Source organism: Danio rerio, chromosome 7 (assembly GCF_052040795.2).
Source record: "Danio rerio strain M-AB ecotype USA chromosome 7, GRCz13ab, whole genome shotgun sequence".
Lineage (NCBI taxonomy): Eukaryota > Metazoa > Chordata > Actinopteri > Cypriniformes > Danionidae > Danio > Danio rerio.
The window spans coordinates 5,109,494-5,133,921 of NC_141027.1; the positions used below are offsets into that span (position 1 = coordinate 5,109,494).

Here is a 24,428-nt window from a genome sequence, read left to right on the forward strand (position 1 = left end):
CAAAACCAACTGAAGCGCACTCATTTCTGGCGCCCTCCTGGATGTACAGCACCCTTAGCATTTACTTATTTACTTAGCCTATACTGCCTATGCCACGGGCCGGCCCTGAGTTGGCTCCTGAGTGTTGTAAATACTCTCACCTCCCTTGTGACAGAGCACATAGGAGATAAATGACGTAAGTACATAATAACCGGTTATGATTATTACTGAACCGATACCGAACTGTCCGCGTCTGCATCGTGGCGCACCGAAGAAACAATTAATTTTGACACTCCAAACAATTATGATATAGGGAGGGTTTGGAGGCCAGTGGGTCCCTACTCTTTTTGAAGGACATCCTGGGATTTTTAACAACCACAGAGAGTCGAGACGTCAGTTTAACGTCTCATCCGAAAGACGACGCTCACTGAGCAGTATAGAGTCTTTTAGGTATCTTTTGACAGTGGAAACAGCTATAAAAGCGTACCATACCATACCACTCAGTGGAAACGGGCCAATAGTCTTTAAGTGTCTGATTTTGTCTTTTTTTTTTGCTTTATTTATATAGCACATTTCATACACAGTGGCAATTCAAAGTGCTTTACTTAGACAAGAATAAAAGAAACAAGTAAAATAAAAAACAAACACTAAAAATGAGTAAAAAAAAAGCATAAAAACAGGTAAAATGTGATATAAAAGAATGAAGAAGAAGAGAAAAATATAATAGTGCAATCTGTCGGACGCAGCACAGTGCTCATACAGTAAAGGCACAGCTAAACAGATGTGTTTTCAGTCTCCATGTGAATGTGCCTAATGTTGGAGCACATCTGATCATTTCTGGAAGCTGATTCCAGGAGTGGGGGGCATAGTGGCTAAAAGCCTATTCACCCTGCTTTAACTGAACTCTTGGAACTTCTAGTTTATATGATCCTAAAGATCTGAGTGATCTGTTGGGTTTGTATTTAGTGAGCATATTTGTAATGTATTTAGGTCTTAGGCCATTTAGTGATTTATAGACAAGTAATAATACTTTAAAGTCTATTCTGAATGTAACTGGCAGCCAGTGTAAAGACCTGAGGACAGGTGCTTAGATTGATATTTTGCTGGCAGGGAAAATCTATTCGTTCACTTCTGCTATTTATACTTTGGCTTTGCATTTTAATTTATACTTTAACTGCACTAAACCTGCATATAAGAATAGACACTGTATAAAATCATACAAACAAACCGACAATGATGCTAATGTTCAACACAAATCCATCAATTTCTCCTTTCTGGCAGTTTTTCTATAGGAGATTTCCGCAGAAGCACAGTTCGTGTGGGTCTCCTCATTGGTTAGTAGCTATTTAATCCATATGAAGGCTGATTTATACTTCTGCATCAAATGCCGGCGTATGCTACAGCGCTGACGCATAGCCCTTCGCCGTGGCCGTCGGCATCGCTGACGTGCACCTCTCAAAAAATGTAACTACACGTCGCAACGACGCGTAGCGCAAGCTCTGTGATTGGTCGGTTTGGTAGCGCTGACGAGTCTGGGCGGGACCGAGAGTCGCGTGATTAGTGCTAGCCTGATGGAGCGATTGTTTACAAGTGTGGAGTACCGTGAAGGAGCTCCGGATGGAAAGTTTTTTTTTTTGTTTACCTCATGATTAAAGTTGTTGCACGTCCGCCGGTTCCTGCCTCAAAATGAGCGAGTTTGAGCAACTTGTACATCCCGGAAGTGTTCAGGAAAGGTAAAACAGAAGAGAAGAAACTCGACACAGAGGAACATTTACACCTCACTGCCAACTAGCGTTTCGGAAGTCTTAATGCAGACCCGCAGAGACAGCGCGCAGAAGTATAAACGCACAGCTACGCACGTTGCATGCGCCGTGGGTTACTTGACGCAGAAGTATCAACCAGGCTTAATCTGGATTTTTGAATAAAAAAAGAGAAATCATGCAACCAGGCAGTCAGCGAAGGACAGTAATACTTTGCCCACCAGGGGGCGTTCCCCTAATGATACGACAACACGTGAAAACTATGGTGTAGTTGAGATACGCACAGCATCATGGTCCAGGAAGTGTGAGCAGATCTGCGGGGCGAGTGACCGGGCGTCTTTCGGGCTCGAACCCAGATACGCCTCCACCGACAGGTAAAACAGCTGCAGCAACACACAAACACATTACAGTTCAGTACATGTGCATACAGACACACACACTGATCCAGCTAATGAACAAACACATGTACTATTATCAGGCGCAGCACTGACCAGTGGGTTTGGATCCAGCAGCTGACCGAAGACGTATCTCATGAACACCGTCATGTGTGCCGGACGACTCTTCAGCAGCTCGATGTCCTGAAACGGCCCGTCCATCTTAATGAACAGAGAAAAAATAACACTTAAAGATGTGAAGGCATCACCTGGTGATGGAGTAACAGATGATATCACTGTAGTACGCAGTATGTACAGTGCATCCGTATCTGTTTCTCTGGATTTAAGCCTAATAATCACAAAATTAGATCTTTAATCTTAAAAGAAAATATGTCTATAGCGTATGTTATTTTTTACTGGAACAATATCTTTAATAATATAAACTGGACTCAAGTTTGGTCATTACCTCAAAAAAATTTGATCACAAATAAGGCTAAAGAAATATCATTTAAGTTACTTCATAGAGTTTATCCCACAAAATTATTTCTACAAAAATTTAAAATTGATATTGAGTTAGAATGCTGTTTTTGTGAAAGCTTTAATGAAACTATTTCACATTTATTTTGGTCTTGCCAATATACTCGACTATTTTGGATCAATGTTGAAGCTTTTATTGCTCATAATATCTTAAAAACCTTTTCCTTATCTTATACACATGTGATTTTGGGTTTTTATGTTAAGGATCGCTCTTTAAAAGATACTGGTTTTATTATAAATTTTATTTTATTATTATGTAAATTTCACATACATAAATCTAAGTTTTCCAAAAGCAAACCTCTCTTCATGGTGTTAGAAAAAGAGATTCAAATGTATATAAAAGTGATTCCAAGTCTCAAAATAGAAAAGCAATTAAAACAATATATGCTCCTCCTTTAACATTTTTACATAAAATGTTTGTATATATGCATTTCCTGTAAAAAAAAAAAAAAAAAAGTGCATTACTAACTCTTGTAAATAACTAAAATTATAAAATGTGCAGCCATTTGTATGTAATTTGATAATTATGTACCCTCTCCTCTGTTTTTTTTCTCTTCTCCTTTATGTTTTTTCACTTATTTCATTCTTGTTAAGAAATGTAAAGTGATTGTATTGTATTGTATTGTATAAGAAAACTGTACATGTTGGTTCTTGTTAATAAAAAATAAAAAAAAATTAAAAATGTACAGTGCATCCGGAAAGTATTGATAGCGCTTCACTTTTTCCAAATTTTTTTTGTTACAGCCTTATTTCAAAATGGATTAAATTGATTAATTTCCTCAACATTCTACACACAATCTCCCATAATGACAATAAAAAAGTGTTTTTAAAATTGGTGCAAAATTTATTACAAATAAAAAAGCTGAAAAGTCACATGTACATCAGTATTCACAGCCTTTGCTCAAGACTTTGTTGATGCCCCTTTAACAGCAATTACAGCCTCAAGTTTTTCTGAATATGTAACAAGCTTGGCACTCTTTTTTTGGGAATTTTTGCCCATTCCTCCTTGCAGGACCTCTTAAGATCTATCAGGTTGGATGGGAAGCGACAGTGCACAGATATTTTAGATCTCTCCAGAGATGTTCAATTGGATTTGGATCTGGGCTCTAGCTGGGCCACTAAAGGACATTCACCGAGTTGTTGTGAAGCTACTCCATTAATATTTTGGCGGTGTGCTTTGGGTTATTGTCCTGCTGGAAGATGTCCCGTCACCCCAGTCTGAGGTCAAGAACACTCTGAAGCAGGTCTTCATTCAGGATGTCTCTGTAGATTGCTGCATTCATCTTTCCCTCTATCCTGACTAGTCTTCCAGTTTCTGCTGCTGAACAACATCCCCACACCATGCCACCATGCTTCACTGTAGGGATGGTAATAGCCTGGTGATGAGCGCTGCCTGCTTTTCTCCAAACTTAATGCCTGGCATTCACTCCAAAGGGTTCGGTTTTAGTTTCATCTCATTTCAATCTCATTTAGTTTCTTATGGTCTGAGAGTCCTTCAGATGCCTTTTGGCTAATTCCAGGCGGATAGTGGCTTCCGCCTAGCCATTCCACCATACAGGCCTGATTGGTGGATTGCTGCACAGATAATTGTCCTTCTGTAAGGTTCTCCTCTCTCCACAGAAGAACGCTGGAGCTCAGACAGAGTGACCATCGGGTTATTGATCACCTCCTTGACTTAAGCCCTTCTCCTCCGATCACTCAGCTTAGATGGCCGGCCAGCTCTAGGAAGAGTCCTGATGGTTAAACATCTTTCACTTATGGGTGATGGAGGCCGCTGTGCTCATTGGAACTTTCAGAGCAGCAGAAATGTTTCTGTAACCTTCCCCAGCCTTGTGCCTCAAGACAATCCTGTCTCAGTGGTCTACAGACAATTCCTTTGTCTTCATGCTTGGTTTGTGCTTTGACATGCACTGTCAACCCCGGGACCCTATATAGACAGGTGTATGCCTTTTCAGATCATGTCCAATCAACTGAATTGACCACAGATGAACTTCAATGAAGTTGCTGAAACATGTCAAGAATGATCAGTGGAAACAGAATGAACCTGAGCTCAATTTAGAGCTTCACGGAAAAGGCTGTCAATACTGATGTACATGAGATTTTTCAGGTCTTTTATTGTTAATAAATTTGCAACAATAAAACAACCCTCTTTTTTCTCATTGTCATTATGGGGGATTGTGTGTAGAATTTTGAGGAAATAAATTAATTTAATCCATTTTGAAATAAGACTGGAACAAAGAAATGTGGAAATAGTGAAGCGCTGTCAATACTTTCTGGATGTGCTGTATATTTGCCACAGTACCCCGGAGCAATGTTCAATTTGTCAACAAAACTGCTCAAAGTAGAAACTTCGTCAAAGAATCTGAATGTTGATTAGCTTTTCCTTTTTGTCAACACTAATGTGCTGTTTATTAGATGATCATATCAGAGCGTGCATAATCAGTGTTTAATCACATTACTAACGTGAGGAACAGTGGAATTTCTGTTTGTGTCAAGTTAGAAGCAATGAATATTTACGCCCTTATTTTCTGTAATGTATGTTTTATACAAACTACCATCTAGTATCAGTGTGTACTCACAATAGGCTATCCGAACCATGCCCTGGTGCATTTGACCCTCATTTCCCAGTTCGCATGACAAGTGTAAGTGCTCCGAATCGGGCCCAGGCACGGTTCAGTTGGGCGACCCTGGCTCGGTTAGAGCACAGTTCGGTTGGGCTTTGGCGCGGTACGCTTGTAGTGTAAGTGCAAAGCCCGAAAGTGAAGACGAAACATGACTTTTAAGAGACTGTTTTATATGGATTTCTTAATCACTATGACTGTTTAATGAACACGAACTGCCATAGTTTATTAAAGACGCAAACCTTTCACTGTACGACAGCTGCACCTTCAGCAGACCTCCTCATTCCTGCAGCACGAGGACTTTTATAATAATTTATGTGTCAAAAGTTGCTGATCTGTCCAGCAAAATGTTTGACTGTGTGTCACCGCATCCCAAACAACTAAAACAATATAACTAAAGAAATCTCCACTGTGATGAGCGAGAGCGCTTCTCTTTCTGATAAACTGAACAGTGGTATCATCAATGACATAGTAAGTGTGATCCGGATCACAAAGTAAAGATGCAGTGTAGTGCAGGCCGAAGGGGAGAGCGGAGAGGGGACAAGCGCGCTTCGGCACAGTTCAAGGCAACTGTACATAGTGTGAGTACGTGCCTTAGAAAGTGCTGATGGCAGTAAATCAAGGAGTTTTGATTGAGGGGGTTAAGCGCGTGCGTGTGCGTGTGTGTATAACGTGCAAGAGCATCTCTCACCTCATTGATCGTGTACCCATCATCCTCCTCTTCTTCCTCTGGTCCAATGATCTGCATCTTTCCCTGAGGAAACACAAAAACAATCAGACACACACACACACTATAACATGCTGCATCTCTACAGGACTGCCTGTGTGTGTGTCAGAGAGAGAGTGTGCTTTGTGTGAATGTTTGTATGTACATGTGTGTGTGTCTCTCTCACCGAATCAGAGGTGTGTGTGTCGGAGGTCTGCCGGTGGATCAGGGGGTTCCTGAGGAAGGATGATGGAGAGGAGAAGGGGCTCTCACACACCTGCACACACAGATGAGGACGGTAAACATTAACACACTTCATTAGCTCTGTTTCCAACTAACTACCAACTATTTTATGCACTTAAATTCTGAAAATGTGGATAAAAGCAATTGAGTAGGACAAACTTTTCATCTGATAAGAAAAATGCAACATCAACGGTTTAAGGCCCCGTTTACACTAATGCATTTTAGTTTGAAAGCGCAGAAGTTTTGCTACGGTTACGTCATCTATCCACACTACGCCGGAGTTTTCGAGCGCCGAAAACGGAGCATTTTGGAAACGCTGGAGAGCCGTTTTCATTCTAAAACACTGCTGCTCCGTCTCAGTGTAGATGAGGAAAAACGGAGACATCTGAAAATGAAGGCGGGGCTGTCGACTTTCGCCTCTCTGATTGGGGCTTTCGTGTCATTGCGTATCCTTCCCTTATTTGTCAAGAGGCTATCACATGACTATAACACATGGCTTTAACGCTACCGGAAGACAGCAGACCAGCCTTTACTGTAAACAACAACATGGGCACAGAAATGGGAGCGTTGTTTGCACTATTGTCTGTTTTAGGCGCCATTGTGCAGTTATTCATTTGTTACGTTTAGTAACAACTCGTCCTCGTCGTCTGTCCACAAAAATACCTCTCTTGCTTTCTTTGCCATCGCGTTCATAGTTCAACCGGCATTTGTTGACTAACAAAAACCAAATGCCGAGCGAGACACATGCTTTCTGTTTATACTAGAACGCGCATGCCCAGAGTGCGTGAATGGTCACATGATGTACGTTTTTGGTGGTGTAGTGTGGACGGAGATATGTTCAGAGACGCTAGGTGAAACGCTAGAGTCGACGCCGATCGCTTTTGATCTAAAACGCCGTTTTAAAACTAAAACGCACTAGTGCAAACGAGGCCTGATTGAGTGATGTGATGTGATTTATTTTGAACAGATCAGGATGAACGTGTGTTTCAGGGTCTTTGCATTAATGGAGTTTCCAGCTTTCCATTGTTGCAGATCTGAATGTTGTTCTGCTGATTGTAAAGAACCTCAGGCGTCAGTCCATCATCACAGTGCTTCAGTATTATTATTCTTCTATTATTATTCCCTCCAGAACTGTCTTGAGCATCAGTCTGCGCTCCCAAAGAGCATCTCACGCCTCCAAAAGCCAGCATTTACCACATTCACCGCATTTTGTCTTCATCTATTGAGGCGCAACTCATTTATAAGAGAAGAGCAAACACCACATGGACAAATCCCAACAGTGCATCAAACACTACAACCCTCTGACTCATATCTGCTCCGGTTTATCAGGAAGTGATGATTTTCTTCGCTTTTGTTTCTCATTGGATGGATTGCTGCTTTATTGGCAAATGCTTTATAAAATATTTCAGTTTTGTGCAAGAGAGAACAGCAGAGCTTCCGCGCGGTGCGGGAGGTCCCTCCGGGTCTACCTCCCCACCATCGCAGGCGCGAGTGTGATCGGTGATCCAAAGGTTGGCGTCGCGGGCTCCCGGCGGGTACCTGGCTGGTCTCGACCACCCTTGACCTGTTCCTCTGCAGGGGGAGAGTGAAGGAGGCGCGTGGGGGCCGTGGGTTTAAAAGACTCTTTACGTTTCCCCACCCGAGGGGGGAAGCAGAGAGGAGACCCCCGTCCTGGGGCCCCGCCGGCCGATGCAAAATTTTTGCGAGGCAGTGGCACAGTAGGTAGTGCTGTCGCCTCACAGCAAGAAGGTTGCTGGGTCGAACCTCGGCTCAGTTGGCGTTTCTGTGTGGAGTTTGCATGTTCTCCCTGCATTCGCGTGGGTTTCCTCCGGGTGCTCCGGTTTCCCCCACAGTCCAAAGACATGCGGTACAGGTGAATTGGGCAGGCTAAATTGTTCTTAGTGTATGAGTGGGTTTGTGAATGTGTGTGAATGTGTGTGTGGATGTTTCCCAGAGATGGGTTGCGGCTGAAAGGGCATCCGCTGCGTAAAAACTTGCTGGATAAGTTGGCGGTTCATTCCGCTGTGGCAACCCCGGATTAATAAAGGGACTAAGCCGACAAGAAAATGAATGAATGAATGAGAACAGCAGATACACTCACCTCCACGTCTCCTTCACTGGAGTCTATGGACAGTCGGCCTGCATTAACCAGATAAACACAAACACCATTAACAGGTGAATTTAAAGTATAATCTGCCTTCATGAAGGTAAAGAAAGTGCCTCAGGAGACCAAAGCCTTCCTCAAGATATACTTTTACTATAACACTGACCTTCTCCTGCTGTGAGATAGTTAGCGACAGCATCTGATCGAGTGCCGTCCTGATAAAACAAAAAAAAACAAAGAAGAGAATGAAAAAGCCAGCAGTAAATCAACATTCTGTAAAAGCAGGATTCAACTGAGAGACTACGTCTACATGGACATCAGTGATCTGATTATTTGCCTTAATCTGAATACGACAACAATATGATGAAGGTGTTTATACGAGTTGCTTTTAAATGTTCCTGTTTTACATGTTATAGCACATAGTTTGATTAATGTCATTACGCCACCATTTGATGCTAGTTTCCTCCTTCAACAGTTCATGTTCATCATGGCTCCATACGTGATTTTGGGCATTTTGTTTTAGTTTTGTGACAAGTTCAACTGCAGTTCATTTCTCAGACTATGCGTGCAAACAGACGTCAGCTGATACAAACTCTCCAGCAACAGCCCACCTCTGACATTTCATTCACTAATTAAAGTACAGAGAGAAAGTTTTGAGTTTATTGCCATATCAGCTTCTCATGGCAAAAAAACAGGTAAAGCTTACCACCTTTTTAAAACATCACTTTTCTATAATCAGGGTTTCTGCAGGTTTCATCAGGTCAAATTTAAGACATTTTTGCACCTTTTTTAACACCATTATAAATACAATTTCAGACTTAAACAGGGCTAAATGCTAAAGATCTTTATCTAATGACCTGATTGGTCCAGCGGAAAAGTTTTTTATTTGCCTTATCAAAAAAAATTTAATAAAAAGATATTAGCCAAATTTTAAAATGCGTCAAAACAAGCATTTTTTCAACATAGATTTTCTTCAAAAGAAGAATTTTTTGAATAATAATAAACTAAATATAAACAAATGTACATGAACATGGAAAAATTAAGACTAATTTAAAATTAAAGACCTACAAGACATTCTTTGAGTGAATTTAAGACTTTTTAAGGCCTAAAATTTTAGATTTGAAATTTAAGACTTTAAGGCCCTGCAGACACCCTGATGATTCTAAAAACATTTTAACAATAAAAAGTCATTAACAGCAATAATACTACATCAAATAATAATAATAATAATAATAATAATAATAATAATAATAATAATGACATGATATATAAGCTAAATATCTAAAAGGTTTACTTTTGATAAAATTGGTACAAGTTTGAAAGGATACAAAACTAGAAAGCAGAAAAATCCTACACTACGCTAATAGTTTGATTGCAGGGTTTACATGTCTTTGAACACAATAGGGCTGCACGATATTGGGAAAAATTGACATTGCGATATTTTTTTTTCCCTGCGATATATATTCTGATATTTATTTTTTTTATATATATATATATATATATACTTAAGATATACTTTTGCACACATTACATACAGTATCACTGTTTTATCTGCTGCACCACTGACTGTAAAATTCTTCCACAAAGAACTAGAGCAAGTTTTTTTTTTTGGCTGGTCAAGGACCAAGAATGACTCAGCAGCAGCCTCACTCATCTATTTGGGTGCCTAAAAGTTAATAAGTGACGGGTATAGATGTATATACCTATGAGTGACAGGAAGCTATGCTAAGGTTAACTAGCTTAGCATATATCTTGCTGTCTGCAAATGACAGTAATTTAAACGTACCATAAAACTCCGGTCACACTTTACAATAAGGTTCATTAGTTCATCTTAATTAATGCATTTACTAATATGAACAAACAATGAACAATACATCTACTACTGTATTTGTTCATGTTAGTTAACGTTAGTTAATGAAAATACAGTAGTTCATTGTTAGTTCATGTTAACTCACGGTGCATTAACTAATGTTAACAAGCATGGACTTGGATGTTATTAATGCATTAGTAAATGTTCAATTATGATTAATAAATGCTGTACACGTGTTGTTCATGATTAGTTCATGTTAGTAAATGCATTAACTAATGAACCTTATTGTAAAATGTTACCAAAACTCCTATAAGTGCATACAATTCGACACAACTACACAAGCATCGTTTTAACCTTCATAACCGAACGTTAACCTTACTCTGTCAACAGCCTACTGTCTTAATTACCGCGCTAACAGAGCTAACTTACGTAAACAGAGAGCAACAGATTGCAGACGTCAATAATGCAGCGTTATGGAATAATATACCGATCAAACTCCGCTTTAAGTACGCTACAAGTTTATAAACTGCCTCTGGAACCCAGTTCAGATACAAAAATTTATTTAACAAAAATAGTGATGCAGTAAATTATATTTTCGCTCTGCCAAGCCTTCTCTGTTGCTGTGTGGAGCAGCAGCCTGCGTCAGTCACCTTTTACCCCGGCTCCACCCCGCCCCCGACTCCTGAACGTCTCACTCACTCATGCAATGCCGTCTCAAGAGGAAACGCTGCTTTTTGATATAATGTTTTTCTTGTTCCCGAATACAAATAATTTTTCAAGTATTTGTTCGAAATAAGTATTGGTAAAAACACGCTATTCGTGTTTATTTGAATACCATATTCGGGTTCGACTCCACCCATAATATATATATATATATAATTTTTTTTTTTTTGCTTTGCATCGCACCTTCTGCGATGTGACTATCGCGGATGCACACATTGCGATTTCGATGCTGAAACGATGTATCGTGCAGCCCTAGAACACAATATATTTTATTTTTACATTTTTTAAAAATATTTTGGGGCAGTAAACATGTCAGACTAAATGATTAAAATGGATCATTGACTTTTGCTGTCTTCATTAGGTTCCAAAACACAGACTCCATCACAATTTAAAACGGCATCTTGGATATCTTTTCTGCTGAAGATACTGTTGTCCTAAAAAACTTAACTAAAACAAACAAAAAACTTGCATAGAGAATAACAAAACATGTAGGTGGTTCTAAAACCTTGACTTTTTCAAACCACTTCAATAATGCCACTAAAATATGCATACTCCATGTCTTAAAGTGATTTCTGTTTAGATGGATTATGATACAGGTGTCAAACTCAGTTCCAAAAGGGCCGCAGCTCTGCACAGTTTAGTTCCAACCCTAATTAAACACACCTGATCAAACTAATTGAGTCCTTCAGGCTTGTTTGAAACCTACAGGTAAGTGTGTTGGAGCAGGGTTGGAACTAAACTGTGCAGGGCTTCGGCCCTCCAGGAATTGAGTTTGACACCCCTAGAGTTGGATTAGGGTCATCAAGAATCACTGTTTACATGCTAGACTCTGAATCAGAGTATTATCTTACTCGTATTAAAATCAGAGTATTGCTGTCCATGTAAACATACTCAGTGAGAGTTCATGCATCAACAGCTGCTGTATCATTAATATGCAAATCCTCACCACGTCCTGCTGGATCTTCACTCTGACCTGACTGGCTCTTCGTTTGGCACGTTCGATCCGCTCCTCTAATGAAACTGAGGGGTTTCTGGACTGCTCCTCCAGAAGATTCTGCACAGTGAGGACGACAAACAGCATTAACTCATCTGTCTAAACATGAGTGAACACAGAGTTGTGACTGATCTGAGACCTGCAGCTCGGCCTCCTCCTGCTCCAGCATCTTTCGGAGGATTTCTGTGGCGTGTTTCTGCACCTCAGGGTCCTGTTGAGGAGGGAGAGCCACATTAAAATCAACACCTTTACCAATGAACACATCTTTCAGGCTTTAAAGGGCACCTATTATGCCATTTTTACAAGATGTAAAATAAGTCCCTGATGTCTCTAGTGAAGTTTCAGCTCAGAATACCACACAGATAATGTTTTATAACTCTGAGACTGCCCCCTTTAGGCTTTGATCCTAATTGTGTTGTTTTGGTGACTGCCGCTTTAAATTCAAATGAGACTGTGCTCTTTTCAGAAGAAGGCGGGGCTATAAATGCCCTGGTGTCAGCATAGTGGCAGATGGCAGACATGTGTGGTAAAGATGTTAAATGTGCTGCACCTGTAATGGTTTGGGTCCTGTGATCCTCTGAGTTGGGGTGCTGCTTCCTGTGGGTGGAGTCTGTGGAAGAGGCGGGGCTTCACCCGGTGCTGTCCTGTGATTGGACAGGAGGTCAGAAGGAAGGGGCTGCAGTGGGGTGGATGCGACTGAAGGAGGCGGGCCTTGAAGAGTCAGTGCTACATACGTCCCAGCTGTCAAACCAAGAGGACTCGCACTTTTAGGACATTAGGAAAATTGACTGTTTCTTTTGTGTATTTCAGTTTTGTTTATAATTTACATTAGTATTTTTGTTGGTTTATAAACAGGGTGTTACACCTTTTCCAACTTCAGATTCCAGCACTTTTTAAGCACTTTCAATGTGCATTTTTGTTTTTACAGTACCTAACAACCATGGTATATTACGTTTATATATGTTGTATGAACGTATTCACATTTAAATCCATTGTGCTATTTAAAAAAACAATATAACATTTCAACTTAAATTGTTGAATATTTTGGTGCGTAGACTTATTGGGATAGTTCACCCAACAGTATATATAAAAAAAAAAAAAATATATATATATAAATATATATATATATAAATATATATAAATATATATATATATAAATATATATATATATATATATATATATATATATATATATATATATATATATATATATATATATATATATATATATATATATATATATATATATATATATATATATATATATATATATATACACATATATATATATACATATATATATATATATATATATATATTTTTTTTTTTTTTTTTTTTTTTTTAGAAAGTTCAGTTATTGGATGAAGTATCTTTTAAAGTTTGTTCTCTTTATACCTGAAGTTGATTTCTCGTTCGTAAATCCTTAAGAGTCAGCAAACATTCATGCTGCAAATGAATAAACTGTTCAATGTTCCATGTCAATTGTTGTAAAAATCCGTCACCAAATATGGAAACGACAGTTTATAAGCTTTTATCAATATTACTTTTTATTATTGTCAATATTAATTTAGGTTAGGACTAAGGTACTGTTTTAACTGTATGGCAAATGTCCCACCTGTCAAATGGTTTTTGATTATTTGATTATAAACTTTTAGCTAAAAGGAAAACTACTCCGTAAGATAACAAATTATTATGAAAGCAATGCCATTTTAAATTCAAGCAGGTTTAAGCACTTTGTTCAAAATCCAAGCACTTTTCTAACCTTGAAAACACTATATTAAAAATCAAGCATTTTCCAGGATTTCCAGCACCCGTAGGAACCCTGTATAAACCTGCAACATCTGGCAAAGAACTAATTTAAGTACATTTACAGTCTTGAGGAATGTTTATAAATGTGCTCTAATCCTTGTTGTGAAAATAATTGAACTAAAAAAAAACAGGTGCAACAAAAATAAAAAAATATTGCTAAATAGAAATATTGCTAATAGAAATGTAAACATTGTACTTTCGAGATTGCAGTTTTCTCACGAGACTGTCATCTGTGTTTCTGCTTGCATACTCGTAATCAGTGTTGCGGAAAGTTTATTTTGAAAGTAGTGCATTACAATATTGAGTTACTCCCCGAAAAAGTAACTAATGACCCTTTTCCACTGAGTGGTACGGTGCGGTTCGGTTTGGTACGCTTTTATGGCCGTTTCCACTGTCAAAAAGCGTACCGAACCAAACCGTACCACTTTTTCGCAACCCTTTCGAAAGGGTACCAAACAGGAGAAAGGATACCAAAAGGTGGAGCTACACGTGCAGCTGAATGCTGATTGGCTACAGAGATACGTCATGAGCTCGTGGAGTTACACAGAACGTAAACAAAGGAACCGCCATGTTTTTTTAAATACAAAGCCGAGACATTACATGGAAATACTATATGTTGTTGTTTTATGAGCCCGTCTAAAAGTGCGAGTGGTATTTGATTTCTTCCGGGAGCGTGCGATCGCTTCTATATTTGATATAACAAACTTCTTGAGCTGATGATAATAACGTGTGTGATGATTGAAGTGTCTCCGTCATCTGATCCATTCAGAAAAAAAGGACAAGCGAGAGTGAAACTCGGAAAAAAGAGAGAAGCCGTCAAAACACAGAAGCAAAATTGTTTTAGCAACCTGAATCATGAACAAACTGCCATGATTATCTTGGCCTTTTGGACTATTATGAACTGGGAATGACAAAATGACTCTCTAACAGAGCTTACATGAAGATTACAGACACAGATGAGAGGTTTGCGCTGGCTGTGGGCTATACTGTGTGTGTTTTTGAACCCAAATATATACGAAATGTTTGATGTGTGTAGTTTTTCTGTAATTAATAATATATCGGAGACTGTAAGGGGCTGTATGTGTTCATATATGTTGCATTTATTTATTTATTTTATATAATTACAGACGTTACAGTAGGCTATTTCGCACTGTCATTGATCTGCAGTTATAATCAAATCATGTTCATAGAAAAGTTAGTAATAAACATTTATACACCAGTATTTATGTGTATAAAGCATCTGTATTGTGATGCTGCGTTCACACCAGACGAGGAACATGGGTCAAGCGCGAGTGATTTTCATGTTAAGTCAATACAAACGCGCGAATAGACATCCTGCGGCACGATACACGCGAATGGCGCGGAGCAAATGACACGAATTGCGCGGTGCGAATAGCGCGATACGCACGAGGCGAATTGAGTGTTTGGCGCGCTTAACGAGCGTTTCGCGCAAATCTCTCGAATTCGAAAATCTGAATGACATTCGCGCCGCGTTAACCAATCAGAAGCTTGCTCTTGTGGGGGGGCTTGATTGTGACGTAGAGCCTGTTGATGGTGTCCTGGGGCAAATCCTCCAGGTGACACCGACAACAAGTCATCAAACTGGGCTTGGCTCAGTCAGAGGCACCGCTAAAAGTCTCCGTCATCCAGGTTCAGTTTCTGGAGGAGTTTATGAGCTCACAGAGCTGGATGCACCTCTGAAAGGATGCAGTGGACTCATACAGGACCCTAAACGTATCGACGCTGTTTTTCAGTCTCCATAAAGCACATAAACACTGTTATTTTCTTCATAAAATCCATGTTAGCCATTTAGCTATGAAGCTAGAGTCACCGGGCAGACAGAAGCCCTGCCCATCACGCAAATCTGCGTCTGTTTTGAAGTGAATTTGACACGCGATTGAAGCGGATTTGACGGGCGAATGAAGCGAGTAAACTCAAATGTTCACGCGGGTATTTACGCGCGAAAAGCGTGTTCCGCGTCTGGTGTGAACACAGCATTAGAAGTGCTGCTCTTTATGATATGTGAAAGACCCGTACAGCTTTACTGTAGACATTTTCTTGAGCGTGCATGACGTCGACTTAAACTTTGTCGTACACCACGCCCACCAAAAGGGTATCTTTTGTGGTGGAAACGCAAGCCTGATAAAGGTGACCTGTACCGACCAGAACCGTACCGTACTGTACCAGTCAGTGGAAATGAGGCATAATTGTGTTGAAAAGGTTCAGGGATTTAATAGTAGTTTAGAAATGATTGACAGCTATACCTCAGCCCCGCCCCCAGAGACTGACGCAACTTGTAGTTTCCCTTTAGTGCTACGAAGCACTCGTGAGAGGTATTTGAGTCGCCAGATGCATCACAGCCGAACTTATGAGTGTGTGTAACTTCTAAAGTAAGTTTATTTCCTCTATTTTCAAGAAACGACTAAAAACTCAACTATTTAGGCTCCATTGCACTTCCTAATCTGCAATTGCCTCTCTGGATATCACACTAACTTACCCAAAAAAAAAAAAAAAAAGTACTAATACTTTCCTTCTTAGACTTTACAGACCTGAAACTTGCCTATAGCACTTATTCATTGTTGCCCTTATAGTTGTGTAAATTGCTTCCTTGCCTCATTTGTAAGTCGCTTTGGATAAAAGCGTCTGCTAAATGACTAAATGTAAATGCAAACATAACTGTTCATGAACCTGCCATGCCTGCATTGTTGTTTAGAGTTTGCACTGGCTGGTCGGACGTGTCACATTGCATATGCACCAAGCTAATGCTAGCAAATTAATGTTTATCACTTGTGCACGAGGCGCCAGCGCACGTTGTATTAATTGTTGATAACTAGCGTAACGGTCAATATGGCGAATGAAGCCTCGCCTTCTAGTACAGGAGCCAATCAGAAATCGCTACAGACTGATGATGCTCAGGGCGAGGGGCTCAGTCCAGAAGCGAGTTTCTGCAGAATTTTGTTTGATTCTAATGTTTAGAAATGAAACTAAAGAGACGAATGCTGTTTAATTGTATTGGTTTTTCCTAAAATGAAATGTAATCGTAAGCTTGGCAAGCAGTTTTGGAGAATTTGACGTTTCCCCATTCAATAAGAGAGGCCCTAGTGGCTTTTCAAAGATGGCCGCAGAGTGAAATGACTTGCCTTAAAGGGACTTTGCAACAACACAAACACAAAACTCACATTTGATCATCTTCACCACTTCCTGATGGGACATGGAGGAAACCATGGAGCCATTGACCTGAAGGGCAAGCAGACGTGAGTGGGTTGGTTAATCAATAAATGAGTGCTACAATGACAGAGCATGACGTGTTTGAGGAAACCTTAATGATTCGGTCTCCTTCCTGAACTCCAGCCTTCACCGCTGCTCCACCTGACAGCACAAAACAAAACATGCAGATGATAAGAGATTATTACTTTTCCTTTTATTTCAGACGCTTAGGTTCATATCCGAAAACATGAGCCCCGTAGATGCAGCATTATAAGCATTTGATATGTCTTTCATAACGAACACAGAGTGTCGTGCATAAGAATAAGGGCCCTATCATACACCCGGCGCAGTGTGGCGCAAGGCGTGGTGCAAGAGTGGTTTTGAGGCGTTGCGCTACGCTGTTTAAATAGCAAATGCATTAGCGCTCATATGTGCGCCCATAGGCGTTCTGGTCTAAAAAGGGAGGCGTTCTGAGGCGGACCGCTGGCGCGTCGCTATTTTGAGAAACTATAATAGATTTTTCATTAGACCAAAACAAACCCGGTCTAAACTCTGGCACAGAGTTGCGCCTCGCTTACGCACTGCTTAATACGCACAAGAGAGCAATAGGCAAATATCTTTACATATGAAAAAAATTTTACATTAGGGATATATATATATATATATATATATATATATATATATATATATATATATATATATATATATATATATATATATATATAGGATATAATAAGAATAGATATAGGATATAAATATAAAGGATTAAAATATTACAAAACATATTATTTTCTAGCCAACATAAATATGAAAAACCACTGCTTTTATGTCGTCTTCATCTCGGGAGGCTTTTTCAGTTTATTCATAACAATTTGGTTTTGTATAATGTTATTATTATTAGCAGTATTATTTATTATATCCATATTTATATTTGTTTATTAAAAACAAGCTTAGATTTGTCCACCTGTCAGGTTTTAGACCATATGGGGCGCAGCATGTGTTTTAGGATATAACTCAGGTTTTTGAGCACATTTTGTTATTATTATTCATTTATTCGTTTGCTGGAAATTAGAACTGAATTTAGAAATAGTTTTGAAACGAATATTTGCGCTTAACAAACAAAATTAACTATTTTTAGACTAATTGATGTCTTTGCGTAAAGGTTTCCCTATCCAAGAGCGAAAGTGAAAGTAGATCCATTATCTCTCATTCTCACGCAGTAGATGCTCTGTTTAACAGTTTTCTGTTAAAAAGAAACTGTTAACTGTTTGCTTGTGAAATGCTAATTTTTTCCACTTAGACTTACTTTACGTCCTGTAAATAGCGAATGCGCTCTTGGTGCGACGCAGCTGACTCTTAAAGGTAATGGGAGATGAGACTGTAATTGGTTTATTCTCAAAACACACCTATAACTCATTAGGAAAATAAATTTAACCCTTTTAGACCATGCGCCATGGCGCAAAGCAGATTTTCAGTCCTTAAATTAGCAAAAACGCGTTCTGACACGCCCTGAAAGCGTTTGCGCCCTGCGTTTTGCGCTCTGCGCATGGACCGTCAAAATAGAGCCCTAAATGTATAACAGTTTCAGTTTAACTACTCTTGCTTATATGATGTTGAATATAATGCGAGAGTGAATCTGATAATGACGAATGCCTGATTTACTAGAAGAAAAAAATGGTCTAATAAATCGCAAACATACGTCTCAAACATAATAAAGTCCATAGTTTCCGCTACATTGATTCTTCCATGACGGGGCGCCTAGCCAAAATTGATCCCGCCACACCAAAACATTGTCGTGTTTTTTTTTTTTTTTTTTTTTTAAACCGAGTGATAATCGCACCAAAACTTATTATAAGGTAAGGGAATTATAACAGCGCAAAATTTTCTGTGCCTGTAGTAGTGCTGTGTGTTATTTGTTTAACCCTTTAAGCAGAGGTGTACAGAGTACCTGAAAACCATTCATTCATTTTCTTGTCGGCTTGGCCCCTTTATTAATCCGGGGTCGCCAAAGCGGAATGAACCGCCAACTTATCCAGCAAGTTTTTACGGGGCGGATGCCCTTCCAGCCGCAACCCATCTCTGGGAAACATCCACACACACATTCACACACACACACTCATACACAATGGGAAATTTAGCCTACCCAATTCACTTGTACCGCATGTCTTTGGACTATGGGGGGAAACCGGAGCACCCGGAGGAAACCCACGTGAACACAGGAAGAATATGCACTTTTCGGACTTGTCGGACACAAAATAGACACGTCAATTTGTTTAATATAAAATTAATAGTAATCTAATCAGCTAATCGTTAATAACCGATTAATGAGCGGCGGTTGTCGGTTAGCAAAATTAACCGAAATGAGCATTCAGTCATACGAAAATGTACGATTTTAAAAAGGAGTCATGGCACCCAACCTCGCCCCTAAACCCAAACATCATTGGGGGATAAGCAAATCATACTAAATTGTAGAATGAGACTGTACAAATTTAAAGGAATTAGCCACTAAATCAACAAATTATGGAGACAGATAAGACTCATAAGTAATTCACGCAAAAGACATGATATACACATATACACAATATACACAATATACACATATACACAATAAATATACACAATATACACAATAAAACACTTAGTTTATGTTGTCATATTTTCATTGTAAATTTTTTAGTTTCTAGCTTAATAAAAAAATAAATGCATAAGCATCATTTAAAATGATTATTTATATAAATATTACGGAATGATAGGGTATATTTTACATAATATATTACTAAAGCACAACATCAGCCTGTTTACATTCATTGGATATAACCAGGGCTGGAGTGGGACTCCTTTTCAGCCCTGGAGTTTCAAGCCTTTGACCAGCCCACCTCAGTTCACGACTGACTATATTAAAATAAGGTTATTTCCAATTCAGTTTCTAATGACACTATCACGTCTTTTTCAAGAAAACAGCTGCTTTAGAACTTCAAATGTTCAACAACCCTTACAGTATTATATGTCTTAACAATAAAAATGAAAAAAAAAAAAACACTAACTCAGGTGAGGAACGAGCACGGGTCGACGGCATAGGAACCCAACGCACTGACCGCTGGACCACAACAGCCCTAATATGGTTTATTAGACCGGAATAATAGTTAATCCTCATCATTACCCTGCAGGCTAAGGTTTACTCATGGGGCTGCGAGACAATAAATAAGAAGAGCGGTGCTGCAGCAAAATAATGGATAAAAAGAGTGAGGCTATGGTCAAATAAATAAATAAATGAAAAAAAGTGCGACTGCGACGGCTGCTTTCTCCGTTCGCCATGCTGACGAGGAACAGTCTGCGCAAATAGAGCGCAGACTGGGTGTCCTTGACTACAGCTCTCCTCTGATTGGCTGAAAGGTACAAGTTGCCCTGCCTCTGGCAGGAAAGTCTCAAAAATACTCACACACGTATCCAGGGGGAATCGTACGTGAAAGTGGATTTGCACATTCTCATTCAGGAGGAACTCGCAAGTTTTAAACATTCAAAACTTTTTGTACACTCCTATACATTTGCAAATGGTGTTTTGCATTTGTGAAACGTATTTTATGAAAATGTATTTTTATTTTGTGGATGTGAAATTTTTTTGTGAATATAAATAAATATTTTACGCACGTGAATTTGGCTACGCATGTGTACATCGTGTCTTTTGCGTGAATTACTTATGAGTCTTATCTGTCTCCATAAAAAATTACGAATTGCCGTGAGATCATGTTGTAATATCACACTGTTCTTCAGAAATCTTTCTAATATACTGACTGGCTGCACATGTCTCATTAATATCAATGTACAAAACAATTATTAGTAAACCTTTGTGGTAACTGTGATATATTAATTTCAAGATTTCTGGATGAAAATCAGCATTTATTAGAAATCTTATAAATCTGTACTCTATCACTTTTGATCAATTTAACAAACTCACATTAAATTAAAGTGTTAATGTAACTTCAAATAAAATCTTATTGACCCAAAACAAAGAGTGTTTGTTACCCGGCCGGACGTTCTGCACCAGTTTGATTCTCTCTCCGCACACCGTGAAGCCAAACCCCAGATTGTCCCTCTGCACGACCACGCATCTTTGGACCAAACCCGTTCCTGTCAAATCAGGAGGAACAGAAAATATAAAGATGAGTAGATGAATATAAACAGATAAATATAACAGGGTTTCACTGAGTTAAATTTAAGACTTTTAAATGACATTTTAAGACAATTACGAATGAAATTTTAGACTCATGAAGGGCTAAATGCTAAAGAACGGCACAAATGGTAAAAAGATTTTGATTTGCCCTATCAAAAAATGATTATAATTTAAATACATTTAATAACACAGCAATAAATAAATAATAAAAAAAATTATGTTTTAGATATTTGTGTAAAAACAAGCAAGCTCTAGCTGTATCCATACACTTTTTTTCAATCACAGACATATCACCCTACAGCCCAAGACCGGTTACTCACTGAAGCTAAGCAGGGCTGAGCCTGGTCAGTACCTGGATGGGAGACCACTAGGGAACAATAGGTTGCTGTTGGAAGTGGTGTTAGTGAGGCCAGCAGGGGGCGCTCAACCTGTGGTCTGTGTGAGTCCTAATGCCCCAGTAAAAGTGAAGGGGACACTACACTGTCAGTGGGCGCCGTCTTTCGGATGAGACGTTAAACCGAGGTCCTGACTCTCTGTGGTCATTAATAATCCCATGGCACTTCTCGTGAAAGAGCAGGGGTGTAACCCCGGTGTCCTGACCAAAGTCCCTCTATCGGCCCCTACGATCATGGCCTCCCAATCATACCATTCCACCAAATTGGCACTATCACGGTCTCTCTTACTGTCAATAGCTAATGTGTGTGGTGAGCGCCCTGGCGCTGTTGTCCTGTGGCTGCCGTCACATCATTCAAGTGGATGCTGCACACTGGACTCTTTTGAACATTTTAAATACTATAATAAACTAAATCTAAGCACAAAAACCTGTCCAGGTCGGTGTCCTCTGCTGTGAACACATGGAGCACTTTTAAACAAATGTTATAGTAAGGAAAATAATGAAAGCGTTACGCTGCATGAAGTTCAAAATGACCTTTTTTATTAAAAGGTTTAAAGTTTTATTGAGATGGACTGTTGGTGATTGTGTTCTGGCCAGATTGGGAGCAATAAATAAACAAGGAAAATTAAGACCCGTTAAACCAACAGCACAACATTTCAGTAAATCAGTAAATTTAAGACTTTTTAAGGCCTAAAATTTAGATTTTGAGATTTAAGACATTTTAAGACCCCGCAGAAACCCTGATTTAAGCTCAAACTTTCATCTTGTGTATTTTACGGTCAATATGGGTAATTTATGGCACGATAACCAGTTTCAAGGTTTACAGCAGTTTGGGGGCAACATTATCTCCAGCAGAAAAGGATTTATTTATTTACTGTCACGAGTAAGAATCATGAAATGTTTGTTCTTTAGGGTGAGGATGTTACATTCCTGTGTTGCGCAATCATTTTGCGCAAATTTTTTTTTGCTAGTCTCTCTCTCTCTCTCCATGCTCGCTCGCTCTCTACCTCTCTCCCGCTTCCACTCATACAGGGGCTCCGATTGCCTACCGTTGCCCAGCTGTTTGCCGTGCCCCCCCTGACATCACCCAAGGTCTCCAATCCAGCCGCTGCCACCGTGGCATAAAAGTGGTGACAGGACGCTACTCTGGAGGAACTCCCTGAATTTCTGTGTTGTGCTGTGTGTCAGTGTAGTGGCTATTTTCTCTAAGGAGGCTCTCTCAGTGGTCAAGAAACAAAGTCCTACCCGGGATGTCTTTTACAAGTTTTATTCTTTATAAAGAAGATCACAGTCATACAGCAACAACAGTTTCTGCAGAGTGAGATACTAAAGCAAAGTGTGTTCACCTTTTTATCTAGTTTGTACTGCTTACGAGGTCAACTCCCAATAAGGCCTCATCTACAATTACGTCAGGCGTCTTCTGCTGTTCGTGCGATATGCTCATAACAACCACACATCCTTCTTAGGATAATGAAAAAGCTTTCACCTAAAGAAATATAGTTATCTATAAAAAATGTACACATAGGTTTTATGATGAACATATGGAGAACACAGATACACACACATGTAATAATGAGTCTTAGACAAGTTTCTAACATATAAAGCTCATCTAAAAATGAATTTCCATTACAGTCAGTGAATTTGATATTCGTTTACTGTGTGTCACAGTTTGGTATCTGTCCGTTGTTATTTGTCTGTTCTCCATTTGTCTACCGTCAGTGTCATGCGCATCTGAGAGTGGGACAGGTAAGAATGTCGCGCGACATACATTGTGCACACGTAGTTTGAATATCTCTGTTGTTAGACACACTAGGTAAGGGCGTGCTCCACCCACTGTACTTTCGTTTTCTCATCGTATATTAGAGTAGGTTAGGTAGTGTGTAATAAATAGGGGTGTCACGATTTCGATTTTGAATCGCAATCGATCGAAATTTATGCTCAATTTCGATTATCGAATCAAAAAATAGAATCGTTGATGCTGCCACGCCCCCATGTCACGTCAGCTTGGCTTGCCAAGCGGGAAAAAACAGGCTTGTTGAAGTGCTTGTTAAACTGCAGAAGCAGGAGACCCGTCGACAGAACTTAAACCCTCTCCTCTTTCAATGAAGTCGCCGGTGTGTAAGCATTTTGGATTTCCAGTGAGTTATGTTGACAACGTTCGTGTTGTCGACAAAAAAAACAGTTTTGCAAGCTCTGCTATGTACGTATTACGTACGGTTCGTCCGATAAACACCGGCATAGCGATCCTCCGCCCCCGTTGCAAATCCACTCTCGCGAAAAGTACACACTCAGGCCCTATTTACACTGTCTTTGTTTTTAAATGGCCTTTTAGAACGACAACGATTTGACATCCACAGTGGCGTGTAGCATTTCTGAGCAGCCCTCCTTCCTCTCTACCTCTGAAAATGCACATCACATGACCACACAGACACAGACGCACACACAGCCATGCGCTCCAGACAGCAGGTCCAGGCAGTCAGAGGACTGCTTCAATCTTTCACTCACTTGTACTTAGTCATTTTAGCGAACACCTCAGATACTGTTGGCTGGTTCCTGTTGGTTGTGCGTCTTTTTTACCGACGCCATTATAACGACACAGATCACTGCCTATTCACGAGTCCCGCAGAAAAAGTGATTGACAGGTGGTAATTATGTGTGTATCTTGCCTTTATTCATTTACTGTATGATTTGTTTATGGGTAAAACAAAGACCATGCAGGTCAGGTAGTTTAAACGGTAGGCTACTAATAATTGATTGGTCATTAATTAATTATTCATAATCGAAAATCGAATCGTGCCTTTAGAATCGAAAATGTAATCGAATCGAGGATTTGGAAGATCGTGACACCCTTAGTAATAAACGCAAAGATTTCTTTTCAATAACTGCTGTGTTTTTATTTTGGATAGTTAGGATAGATGTTGGGCCAATAGATTGTTTTGTTTTATTTATTTTTATTGTTTGGACGCCACCCGCATCTCATTTCTCCAACTCTCCCA

At 39.5% G+C, this 24,428-nt stretch overlaps 1 protein-coding gene and 1 long non-coding RNA gene across 17 annotated transcripts in view; one reads left to right on the forward strand and one right to left on the reverse strand.

Moving 5' to 3' along the window:
- Positions 1 to 24,428, reverse strand: part of arhgef11 (Rho guanine nucleotide exchange factor 11) — a 99,975-nt gene that overhangs the window by 60,859 nt on the left and 14,688 nt on the right. For all 16 annotated transcript variants that reach the window (XR_015494854.1, XR_015494853.1, XM_087259675.1 and 13 more), the window contains 12 exon segments: positions 20,891 to 20,995; positions 16,980 to 17,029; positions 16,840 to 16,897; positions 12,402 to 12,592; positions 11,991 to 12,062; positions 11,804 to 11,911; positions 8,491 to 8,539; positions 8,322 to 8,359; positions 6,165 to 6,254; positions 5,963 to 6,025; positions 2,231 to 2,335; positions 2,024 to 2,122 (listed from right to left, as the gene is read on the reverse strand). Coding sequence is in view for 14 of the 16 variants with exons in the window: in XM_087259675.1 (XP_087115801.1) it covers positions 2,024 to 2,122; positions 2,231 to 2,335; positions 5,963 to 6,025; positions 6,165 to 6,254; positions 8,322 to 8,359; positions 8,491 to 8,539; positions 11,804 to 11,911; positions 11,991 to 12,062; positions 12,402 to 12,592; positions 16,840 to 16,897; positions 16,980 to 17,029; positions 20,891 to 20,995 (1,028 nt within the window). In the remaining 2 variants the exon portion in view is untranslated.
- LOC147842958 (uncharacterized) lies at positions 18,068 to 23,020 on the forward strand. The gene is made up of 2 exons (XR_015495351.1): positions 18,068 to 19,110; positions 19,320 to 23,020. It is a non-coding gene; the product is annotated as an uncharacterized LOC147842958 (long non-coding RNA).